We start from the raw sequence: 12,417 nt of genomic DNA on the forward strand, positions 1-12,417 counted from the left end.
ATCTGAATGTTGAAGGTCAGCCACTCTGTAGATCTTAACTACTTAGAAGGAAAAACTAATTTCCCTGAGCTTTTAAGAGTCCATTTACATACAATTGGCCTACTTATAAAAATGACCTATTCATTAAAACAAGTCTCTAGCTAGCGAAGTTTTCTTAAACTCCTTTGTGTTGCTATGTGTACTTACTGTGCTTCCTAAGGAAAGACCTACAAAGGCAGTTGTCTTTGCCCATTAATCCAGATTTATAGGGGGTTTGCTCCAAGTGCACATTTGCCGAACCCTTTCTGATGTATGTGCGCTTCCTCCCCAAAAAGGAGCTACATTATTGACTGTTTGTTGTCTTTGGTCCTGTGGACACAATTTAAACCCACTCTTGTTACTCAGAGGTCACCATCCTGAGCTCAGCTTGGCACATTAGGACTTGAGCTCTCAAGAAAATGTGAGTGTGAGGCCAGGACCCAGCCCAGCACAACACAGCACTTCGTTTCTTTTGATGTTTATGGGATGCCCATGACAGCTTTGCCCAACCAGGAAATGTTTACTTTCATCGAGCCATCTCTCTACTTAATTAAGGACATAGGTTCAAAACTGGGGAGTTCAAGGCAGAAGTTTGATTTGGGGAAGTGGTTCCACTCTTTATCACTAATATGACCTTAGGCAACATGCTTAACGACTCAGACTTGATTTCTGCTTCTGAACAATGGGGATTGTAGTGGAAAATCCTCCTAGAGATTTTTTAGCAATAAAAGTTGGGCTCAACAGGAAGCCAGGCAAGAATCGGTGCTTATCCTGAACTGCACCCAGGGTCAATTAAATTAGGATCCCAGGTATCAGTGTTTTGTTTTGTTTATTCCCCAGACGATAGTGATGTTCAAGGAGGGTTGAGAATCTCTGGCTCTAGCTTATTATAACTCCCTGTAGTGAATGCTTTGAGGTTCCAAGGATGAGCTATCTTATTTAACCTTACAACATCACTACTGGGTACTTATAATTATTAACTCACTAGAGGCCCAGTGCATGAATTTGTGCACCTTGAAAGGAACTATGGGCCATGAGGCTATGGTGGGCACAGGGGCGGGTCTTGGCCCATCATTGCGCCCCTGCCCGACCCCTCCTCCACAGTCCCCAGTCCCCTCTCTACCGGCAAACCCACTCCCACCACCGCTCCCACACACTGACAGCCCTGGCCCCGCTCGCACCCACTGATGGCACGGAGCAGTTGGGGCCGATACCGTCAGCAAGTGCAAGCGGCAGCTGCTGCCACGATTGCACCTCAGGAGCAGGGGGAGGTGGAGAAGCCCTCAGGGGCGATTGGACTGGTGCTAGGCGCTGGCAGCAGGTGCGAGCAGGGCTGGCACTGGCAGCAGGTGCGAGTGCCGGGTGGGACTGTGGTGCACGAAAGCAAAGAATTTTCAGTAACCACCAGAGGCTCGCCCGGATGACAGCGACCAGCGCCCTGCCTTGGTCTGGCACCCCTGCTGACCTGCTCCACCATCCCGCCGCAGCCGATGCCCACCATGTTCCATGCTCTGTGGCCTGCTGCTAACGCCCGCCATGGTCCTTGCCCGCCCCCTGGTGGTCAGTGCACGTCATAGCGACCGGTTGTTCAGTTGTTCTGCCATTCGGTCTATTTGCATATTAGGGTTTTATATATATAAATGTTGTGGTTGAGGAAAATGAGACTTGGAGATGTTAAATAACAGCAAGTGAAAGATGGTACTCAGATATGAAGCCAAGCTGTCCAATTTCAGAACTATGTTCTTAATGCCCCTGCTGCCTCCATTAACATGAATAGTGCCAGTGGGAACTAAGGTCCAACAAGTGGGGTCACCCAGTGGCCTCAGGCTCTCTCCATACCTTCAGCTTACTGACCTGCTCTCCGTGTGTTCAGAACTTCCCAGCAGCCCCACGTCAGATAACAAACTGTGGTTATTCAGAAGTCCCTTGCTATTTCCACTGATTTTTATTAAATGCAGCTTGTGGCTCAGGCTCAAGAATGCACAAGCTGATTTAGATTACGTTTTGCATTGAGTTTATTAAGATAAAAAATATTTCCCGAGATAGTGAGTCAGAAGTATTTATGGTGAAGTGTGCTGAAAGTGAATGCAGGTTGATAGCGTGAACAGAATGTTCTCTCAAAGTCAAATGTGATGACCTAACTGTGTTTGGCAGCCTTCCTTTATGTTTAGCTAAGCATTTTATTTCATGTCGGGAACCTCCTCCCTCCTCTGAAAGGGATCGGTCCTGTAGGAGACGAGGATTTTGGCATGCTCCTCTTTGATACTGAGACCCAGGCCCTGAGCCTAATTGTAACTGGCTCCCCGGCTGACTGGCTGGGTTGCCATGGCAAAGGACTGTTAAACTCTTTATATCTCAGTTTCTCTCACCTGTCAAAACGGGAATATAACTCTTGGCCCCGCCTCTCTCCCTGAGGAGAGTGGGAGGGCACTTTGAAAATTAAGTAATAAATGTTGGGAGGGATTTGTAGATGTGACGTCTTGTCAAACGAGTAAGTAATAAATGGGGTGTCGCCGAAGCTCATTTGCCCAAAATACACTTGAGCCTTCCATTTACTTAATCAACCAGCATTTATTAAATGCCTATGAAGTTCCCAATAACACATGGAGTGCTGAGGAAAATACAAAAAGGAAAAAAAGAGGAAATAGAGTCTCAATTCCCAGAGCGCTCATAAACTTCTTTTTTCTCACAGTTCACTTTTTAGGTTGATTAAGCGTCAGTATGAACGTTGCCTGGGCTGTATTTAAAAAGCTCATTCTCGATGATGACTTCCAGTTACGTCATATGTGACTAGTAGTGATTTAGTTGTTCTTAGCACCAGCGGGTATTGTCACGTGCTGGAAGGACTCATAAAGAGAGCAAGGCTATTCTGTAGTTCTGGTTAGAGGTGGTGGTGGACAATGAGAGACAGTCTGGGTTTATAGGGAAGCAGTGCACTGGCTAACAGTACGGTCTTTTGTGTCTACAGGTCTGGGTCTGGGTCCTGGCTCTGCCACTTTCTAGCTGCATGACTTTGGGCAATCACTTAATCTCTCTGCATCTCCTTTCCTTATCTCGAAAGTGAGGGTAATGATAGTATCTAACTCATAGGATTGTTTTCAAGATTAAATAAATTAATACGTACAAGGCACTTAGAATGGTGTCTGGTACCTCATAAGTGCTCAAAAAATGTTAGCCATCATCATCATCACTTTCTGTAGGTAATGGAGAAGATGGTAGCAGTGAAAGAATACTGTCATTTCATTTTTCTACATTATAAAAATATCAAGTCTCTTTTTATTAAGTCCCAAATGTTTGCCCAGATCTACCACAATCACTTAGGATTACTCCCAAATCCGAAGCTGCTTATTCAGAAATAGAAAACAGGTCATACAAGCCTCTCTCTGGCTTATGGTGCTCAGGACTAAACAATTTTGTTCTGAGAGCCTCACACTAGACTAGCACTGAGAGGAGCAGAGAAGGTGTTTTGTTTTTTGTTTTGTGGGAGGCAGCAAAAGTTATGCTCAGACACAGTTGGTTGTCTTTGCTTGTAATTTAGCACAGATTTGCTGTGGGGATTATAATAATTTTACAAGCTGATAGCATACAGGATAATATCTCTTAATGAGCAAAATCCTATATAATAAAAGCCTAATATGCTAAGTGTCTGGCCGTCCCATTGGCCATTCAACCAATCAAAGCATAATATGCTAATGATATGCTAAGGTGGCTCAACTGCTCGCTATGACGTGCACTGACCACCAGGGGGAAGATACTCCTACTGGTAGGTTAGCTTGCTGTTGGGGTCCAGCCAATTGGGACTGAATGAGACGGGCCAGACATGCCCTGGAGCCCTCCCGTGGTCCCTCCTCAATTGGCCAACCTCCCATGTCCCTCCCTGGCCCCAATAGTGCACCAGTGGAGTTTCTTGGGCTGGCCTGTGCCCTCTCACTATCCAGGACTCCTCGGGTTTGTTGGAGAGCTGGTTTGTTGGAGAGCTGGTTTCGGCCCACCGGCAGAATGACCAGTCACTATGATGCACACTGACCACCATGGGACAGATGCTCAACACAGGAGCTGCCCCCTGGTGGTCAGTGCACTCCCACAGGGGGAGCGCCACTCAGCCAGAAGCTGGGCTCATGGCTGGCAAGTGCAGCAGCAGTGGTGGGAGCCTCTCCTGCCTCCGCAGTAGCGCTAAGGATATCTGACTGTTGGCTTATGTCCGACTTCTGACTTAGGCCCGCTCCCCATGGAGAGGGCCTAAGCCATCAGTCGGACATACCCCAAGGGCTCCCGGACTGCAAGAGGGCACAGGCCCGGCTGAGGGACCACCACCCCCCACCCTGAGTACAAGAATTTTGTGCACCAGTCCTCTAGTAAAGAAATAACATATTCCAAACAAATGACAGATTAATTACACTATTGTTCCAGGCAAGGGGAAGTGAAGGAATAAAGTCCAAGTTTAATATGAGGTGCACCTTTTTATAGGAGGTGGCACTGGGGAGAGTAGGCAACCAACCAAAGAGCTGGTTTCCAGCTGCCAGTGCAAAAGTACAAGTTCCCTGTTCCTAGAGCACATTGCTAGGGAACAAAGACGCCTGTGTTGGAAGGCTGCTGATCTCTTTCTCCAGGCTTCTGCAGGGTTCATCACCACTGTCTGCATGCAGTGCCTTGCCAAGACAGGAGCGAATTCCCAAGGGTCTACTGAGCGTTTTTAGGTTTCACCCAAACCAAAACTCTCCAGCAGTCCTCACAAGCTCTCAGTATTTATAGTCTAAATGTCCCCTTGCCCTTGTTGCTTCTCCACATGTCCTTCCCATGCTCCCCCAGGGGCCCCTCCACAGCTCTGCTGCTGACTGCTTATCAAGGACAACAGATGTTGAATGATGACATCCTGGCATGACTTCCTTCATTCTTATATCAAAGCAATGTGGGATGCTGACATACTGATACCACTTACTTCATTCTTCTATCAAAGCAATTTTTTTTTTCTTTGTCATAAACAACTTGAATTAAAACGTCACTTAAGTCACAAACAACTGGATTTGAAATTGAACCTATTACATACACAACAAAAGGGCAGCTGTGGAGTATGATGGAAAGAGCACTAAGCTTGGAATCCTGACCCTGGCTTTGCCTTCTCCTAGCTGGGATAGGTCTGGGATAGGTCCTCTGAACCACAGTTTACCCATCCCAACTGTGCAAAAGCAATGGTAGATAAAAGTGCTGGCGTCTTCGCACAAATCAAGATAGTGGTAACAAACTAACAAATTATGCTAGAAGTCGTATTCTCCACCATCATGCACTTCATTTTTTTAAAGCCAACCATACTTAAGACGGTCTTTGATGAAGTAGTAAAAATTACTAACTTGATTTTATCTTGACCCTTCGGTACATGTTTTTAATATTCCCCATGTTGAAATGGGAGGTGTACATAAGCACTCCCACTCACTGCAGAAGTACTATAGTTGTCATAAAGAAAAGCGTTTGAGTTGTGAGCTGAACTGCTCATTTTTTTACTTGAATGACTGACATTATTCTTGAATATTCTTGAAAATGAACAAAATGAACCTGCCATATTAAGTAAACAGGAAATGATGTTAATTGCCAACAATAAAATTTGAGCTTCCAATAAAAAATTAAATTTGGGAAAACATTTAGCATCCACCATGAGCTTGACAGCTTGCCAATCTTTACTGAAGAGCTTGGTGGTGATACTATTGAGTACAGTTTTTCTATATTGTATGATCACATGTGTCCATATTTGGAAGATCTACATAACTCATTGAGCCAATGTTTTCTAAATGGGCAATGCATAGTGTTTCAAAATCATAGGTGGGTAAAAGATCTTTAAAGAGCAGGATAAGCCAATTCACTTAAGTGTAACAGATTATGAATTTGAAAAGTTCTTTGCTATGGCTTCAGATTTCACATTGCAACGAACTACCACTTGTCGAATTTTGGCATAGTATCAAAAAAGGATATCCTAAATTATCTGAAAAGGCTATTCAAAGACCTCACCCCTTTTCCAACTGTGAGAGGCCATATTTCTTTCATACACTTCAACCAAAATGACATACCTCAACAGACTAAATGCAGAAAAAAGAGACTGCAACTGTCTGCTTTTAAGCCCAATAATAGATTTACAACAATATAAAACAATGCAACTCTTCTTACAATTGTATTTTTCACTAAATATATATTTATGTTAACAAGTAATGAACTTTTAACTTTTCAATAAATTAGTAAATAAATATTTAAAACGTATCTCTTTGAAGCATTCAATATTTTAAAGAGTATATTGGCATCCTGAAACTAAAAAGTTTGAGAATTTCTGTCCAAAAACATGGATGTTGCAGTTGAAATGATTTTTAAAAATAGACTTTTCTAATAGTTCTAGTTTCACAGCAATATTAAAAGGAAGATACAGAGATTTCCTATATACTCCCTGTCCCCACACATGCATCGCCTCCCCGACTATCAGCATCACCCACCAGAATGGTATATCTGTTGGAATTTATGAACCTACATTGACACATCATCGTCACCCAAATACCATAGTTTCCATTACTGCTCACTCTTGGGGTTGTATAGAATAATATGTGCATAATATGTGCCCACTACTATAGTACCAGACAGAATATTTTCACTGCCCCAAAAAATCCTCTGTGCTCCAACTATTCATCCCACCTCCCCTCCACCCCCACCCCTTGGAAACTACTGATCTTTTTACTGTCCTCATCATTTTGCCTTTAACAGAATGTCATGTAGTTGAAATTATACAATATGTAGCCCTTTCAGATTGGCTCCTTTCACTTAGTAATATGCATTTAAGTTTCCTTCGTGTTTTTTCATGGCTTAATAACTCATGATGACTATTAAGTGATGAATAATATTCTATTGTCTGGATGTACTAGAGTTTGTCCTTTCACCTACTGAAGGACATCTTGGTTGCATGCAGGTTTTGGCAGTTAAATGAATAAAGCTACAAACAGCTGTGTGTAGGGTTTTGCGTGAACATAGTTTTAACCTCCTTTGGGTAAATAACAAAGAGAAATATTTCTGGATCAAAGGGTAAGAATATGTTTAGTTTTGGAAGAAACTGCCAAATTGTCTTCCAAAGTGGCTGTGCCATTTTGCATTCCCACCATGTCTTGGTCATCATTTGGTATTGTCAGTGTTCTGGATTGTGGCCATTCTAATAGGTGTCTGGTGGTATCTCATTGTTGTCTTAATTTGTATTTCCCTGATGACATATGATGTGGAGCATCTTTTCTAGGCTTATTTGCCATTTTTATAACTTCTTTTATGAGGTGTCTGTTAAGTTCTTTTTTTTTTAAAAAAAATCAGGTTGTTTGTTTGCCTATTATTGAGCTTTAAGAGTTCTTTGTATATTTTAGATAACACTCCTTTATCAGATGTGTCTTTTACAACTATCTTCTCCCAGCCTGTGGCTTGTCTTCTCATTCTCTTGGCATTGCCTTTTTAAGAGCAGAAGTTTTTAATGAAGTTTAGCTTATCAATTATTTATTTCATGGGTCATGTCTTTGGTGTCGTATCTAAAAAGTCATCAACATACTCAAGGTCATCTAGGTTTTCTCTTATATTATTTTCTGGGAGTTGCTTTAAAAATATTTTTATTGATTTTTTGGGAGAGAGGAAGGTAGAGGGAGAGAGAAACATTGATGTGAGAGCAGAATATTGATTGGCTGCCTCCTGCATGCCCCCTACTGTGGATTGAGCCTGCAGTCATGACCAAAACATTCTAGATGCCTGCCCTTATGGTCATGTAGTCCTGCAGAGCAGACAGCCACTTAAAAAGCCATCCCAGTTTAGGGGTTAAGAAAGGACAGAAGAACAATGGGAGGTACAGTATGGACCTACCCTAGGATGGGTAGTCAGGAAAACAAAATCAAAGGAAAATCCATATACATAAAAACAGACCAATTTTTAAAAATTAAAATTAATTAAAAAAAAATTAGTTATTTTCTCAGCAACTGGATTCCACAATTAATATCAGTATGATGTTTAAAATGTTATATTATTAAAGAACTAGAGGCCCAGTGCACAAAATTCGTGCACCGGCTAAGTCTCAGCCCATCCTGCACCCTCTCCAATCTGGGACCCCTGTGGGATCAGGCCTAAACCAGCAGTCAGACATCCCTCTCACAATCCAGGACTGCTGGCTCCTAACCACTGCTGGCTCCTAACCACTCGCCTGCCTGCCTGCCTGATTGCCCCTAACCTGATCACCCCCTAACCGCTCCCCTACCAGCCTGATTGACACCTAACTGCTCCCCTGCCAGCCTGATTGACACCTAACTGCTCCCCTGCCAGCCCGATCGCCCCCAACTGCCCTCCCCTGACATCCTGATCGCCCTCAACTGCCCTCCCCTGCCAGCCATCTTGTGACAATGTGGGGGTGGCCATCTTGTGATGACGTGGGGGTGGCCATCTTGTGATGCAAAGGCATGAGGGTCAATTTGCATATTACTTCTTTATTATATAGGATAAGCTTAAATAAAATTTTTTTCATTATTAAAACGTTTAATGTAGTAAAACTCAAAAGAAGCCAATGCAAAATATTCATATGTTATGATTCCATTTATTTGAAATTTTAGAACAGGAAAAATTAGTCTTTGATGATAGGAAATCAGAGTTGTGGTTGCCTGGAATGGGGGCAGAGGAGTGGGTGGGAGCAGGGATTACTACAAAGGATCTTGGGGTACTTTCTGGGATGTTGAGGATGTTCTCTATCTTTTCCAAATATGTTTTTATTAATTTTTAGAGAGAGAGAGAAAGGAAGAGAGAGAGATAGAAACATCAACAAGAAACATTGATTGGCTTCCTCCTGTATGGCCCCTACCAGGCATGTGCCCTGACCCAGAATCGAACTGGTGACCTTTCAGTGCAATAGATGATGCTCAACCAACTGAGCCACATCAGCTAGGGCTGTTCTACATTTTGATAGGGACGTTGGTTACATGAGTACATGCATTTATCAGTACTCAGAGAACTGTATAACTAAAATCTGTATATTTCCTAGAATGTAAATTATTTCTCAACTAAAAATTAAATGCATAGAATTTTACATATTGTAATGTGTTACAGTTGATATAAGTAACATTATGGAAATATGCATTCCTTGGTCACTTTGCCTGCCAGTGACCTGGCTTTCACAACCTTTATGTCATCACTGGTGGAAGATTTCTGACATCTTCCTGATCTTGTGCCATGTGAATATACGCAGGTCCTCTAATAACTTCATTTCATTCAACATTGTTTCATTTATATGTTGATAAGATGCCTTGGGAACTTAACTCTTGTTTAGCTCAATTAGCCTGTGGTAAAATTTGTTTAGTGATATGTTGTCTTTCTTAAAGTTGCAGAATGTATCCACAACATTAAGTGACTTACTATAAATAATGTTGCTTCTGTTTTTCCAGTTTTTCATGCTTTCTTTCTTATCAAAAGTGGACAAGCTGGAAGGCTCTTTGCCACAATGTTAAGAATGGTGTTATTTTGGGGTGAGGAGATATTAGGTGAATTTTACTCCTTTTTCTTCACTGTATTGTTTGAGTCTGTAACAAGGATCATGAGTTTTGTTTTGTTTTTTAATGCTCTCAACACAAAAGCTCCTTTTGTCTTGTCCTGGAAAGTACGTTTCTCCTTGGGTACTGTATAGTCATTTGAAAACTGGGGTTTATACCATGGTTAGGAACACATTTCCTCCCAGGCAGCGGGCCCTGTGAGTGATTGTTAATGGTCATGGGGTCCCGGTAAATGGATGCTTTCCTGCCTCGTCTGTCTCCGCCATACCGCTCCTGTTCAGTCTCTCTGTGGTGCTGGGGCACCGTGCTGTGGATTTGGGGTACTTGGAGGTGCTCTCCAGCTGCCTGCGCCTCTCACCTGCCTCTTTCGCCCTGTGCTCACAGATTCTTACCTGACCCTCGATGAACCCATGAATAACATCACCACGTCCCTGGGGCAGACGGCTGAACTGCACTGCAAAGTCTCTGGGAATCCGCCTCCCACCATCCGCTGGTTCAAAAACGACGCGCCTGTGGTCCAGGAGCCCCGCAGGATCTCCTTTCGGGTGACCAACTATGGCTCTCGGCTGCGGATTCGAAATCTGGACACCACCGACACGGGCTATTTCCAGTGCGTGGCGACCAACGGCAAGAAGGTGGTTTCTACCACCGGAGTCCTGTTCGTCAAGTTTGGTAAGCAGCCTCCTACCTGCGAGGGCCTTTGGCCTTCAACCTCCATGGGGGTCCCCAGTGGGGCAGGGAGCACATACTGAGAATGTCCTGTGTGCCCAGCAACCCTAACGCTGGCACCATTGCACCCATTTTACAAATAAGTCAGAAGGGCCCAGTAGTTACCTACCGTGCTCAGGGTTGCCAGCTAAGTAACCACCAGAGCAGGAGTAGAATCCAGATCGGGCTGAGCCCCCAGCCCCTCCTCTGTGCCCGTGAGAGGGAAGTGGGGCAGGTTGGCAGCGCACGTGCTCTTTTCTGTCCAGGGGCCATCCAAGGCCCCTGCCGGTGCAATCAGTGTCGGGGTGCAAGCACTCAGCCTCCCACTGGAAACTCCCTGCGTCCTGCGAGGACGCCTACTCCACGGACTCATTTTTCAGCACTTGTCTTAGCATTTGCCCTCAACCGTGGGGTATAGACAAGTTCTCACCGGTATGCTATTTTGTAGAGGTGGTTGGGGGGAGGGAGCGTGACTGGAGCAAGATATGAAATCCCAGAAAAATAAGTATCCCTTCAGGAGGTTTGAGAACTTTCATCCGCAGGGTTTGCCTGCACCCATGCCCGCGGGCCAGTAACTCAGCCTGACAGTTTCCTTTGTTTTTCTTTCATTTCTTCAGGCCCCCCTCCCACCGCAAGTCCGGGATCCTCGTGAGTACTTTTATCTCCTCCCTCCTTATGTCTAAGTGTTTCTCCAGAGATTTCTAGGGCAAAGGCAGTGTTGTCCGCTGCTTGGGCCAACACACAGTGTTTCCAGATTTCATTCCGTTTGGCCCTGCCCTCATTCCATTTTGCTTTGTGTCTGATATGAAGATTCACAGGAGACTAGCATTGGCAGTACTCTCAGGCGTGGTGGTGTTGATTCTGAATGATCAAAGCAAAAATCTACTTACATTTACTATTCGAAAATTAATCTAACATTATTTACAACAGTGAGTTTTGTAAAATGAAGCCAACAAGTGATACGGTGCTGTCTTAAGAACTCATACTCTGGCCTTTAGTGTAAAAGGGCCTATCCTAGGTTTCTGTAAGCATGTGCTTTGGGCATTTAACAGGTCAACCATTAGGTGATCACTTTATTTTTTATTCCCTTTAAAGAACTCAAAGGTCGAAGTTCTGACTCACACAGGGGAAGAAAGCCCTGTGCCTGGGTAGAGAGTTACATGAAGTTTGATTTATTCTGAGTCCCTTGTTAACAGAGTCCAATGATCCAATTTCTTTCACTGACACTATTGTTGATGCATTTGTCCATTTTTCTGGCCAAGGGATTTTCTTCTTTTGCTCCACAAGTGTCCACTTAAGGTATTTTTTTATGTGTATTTTTATTTGGCAGGAGGGGACTCATTTATTAAAGCTCTTGCTTTGCAAGAAAATATTTTTTATATTTTTAGACTTCTGAAATAAAATTCACCAGTATCTGCCACAAGAGCATCAAAACGTCTGACCTAGACTATACCCGTGGCAAACATAGCCACTTTATTTGCTCTAATCCCTTCTGTGCCACTAATTACAATGTGGGATATTTTAATATATGTGTGTGTGCCGGGGGGCCCAGTGGCCCACAATCCCATTTTTAATAAAAATAGGTAATGGGTAAAAATAAACATTGGCCATCAGCCACACTGTTCTGCTATTTTATCAGCTGGTTAAAAGCAACTGTAAAAGAAATCTTTAAAATCACCCAAGTGCTAATTGCATTCTACTTGCCCAGGTAGAAAACCTTGATTGATCTAAAATAGGTCAGAACTTTGGTCACTCTGCGTTGCATTTCTTGAAGTTAATCTTTTTTTTTTTTTTTAATGATCTCACGATTGATTGATATGTGGAATCCGTTTGAAGTCTTATTTAAACAAAGATTACAACTTTTGTTACTCGCTGTAAAAATGCTTCCCACCCAGGTACCTTATTTGTTCCTGTTAATCTGTGTTTCAAATGTGGTTGATAATCTGTATCCCAGGTTGATTAATGTGGTTTTCACTAATCTGCCTGTGTTACTAAGCACTGGACTTTCTGCCTGTTGTATTTGCATCAGAAAGTTCCTTTCTTTTGGAAGTTTTATTTTGCTGCCACCTTTCTGATGAACCCAGTCTATCTCACCTGTTTTTTAATTTTACTCAAAGATAGTACAGAAGCTCCCCCTTATCTCTGGGGGGTACATTTCAAG

At 43.3% G+C, this 12,417-nt stretch overlaps 1 protein-coding gene across 1 annotated transcript in view; it reads left to right on the top strand.

Moving 5' to 3' along the window:
• ROR1 (receptor tyrosine kinase like orphan receptor 1) overlaps positions 1–12,417 on the top strand; it is a 164,215-nt gene that overhangs the window by 25,269 nt on the left and 126,529 nt on the right. The window contains exons 3-4 of the mRNA XM_023754699.1: positions 9,933–10,220; positions 10,874–10,904. Of these exons, the coding sequence (XP_023610467.1) occupies positions 9,933–10,220; positions 10,874–10,904 (319 nt within the window). The remainder of the gene's footprint in view (positions 1–9,932; positions 10,221–10,873; positions 10,905–12,417) is intronic.

This window comes from Myotis lucifugus, unplaced genomic scaffold (genome assembly GCF_000147115.1).
Source record: "Myotis lucifugus unplaced genomic scaffold, Myoluc2.0 scaffold_63, whole genome shotgun sequence".
Taxonomy (NCBI): Eukaryota; Metazoa; Chordata; class Mammalia; order Chiroptera; family Vespertilionidae; genus Myotis; species Myotis lucifugus.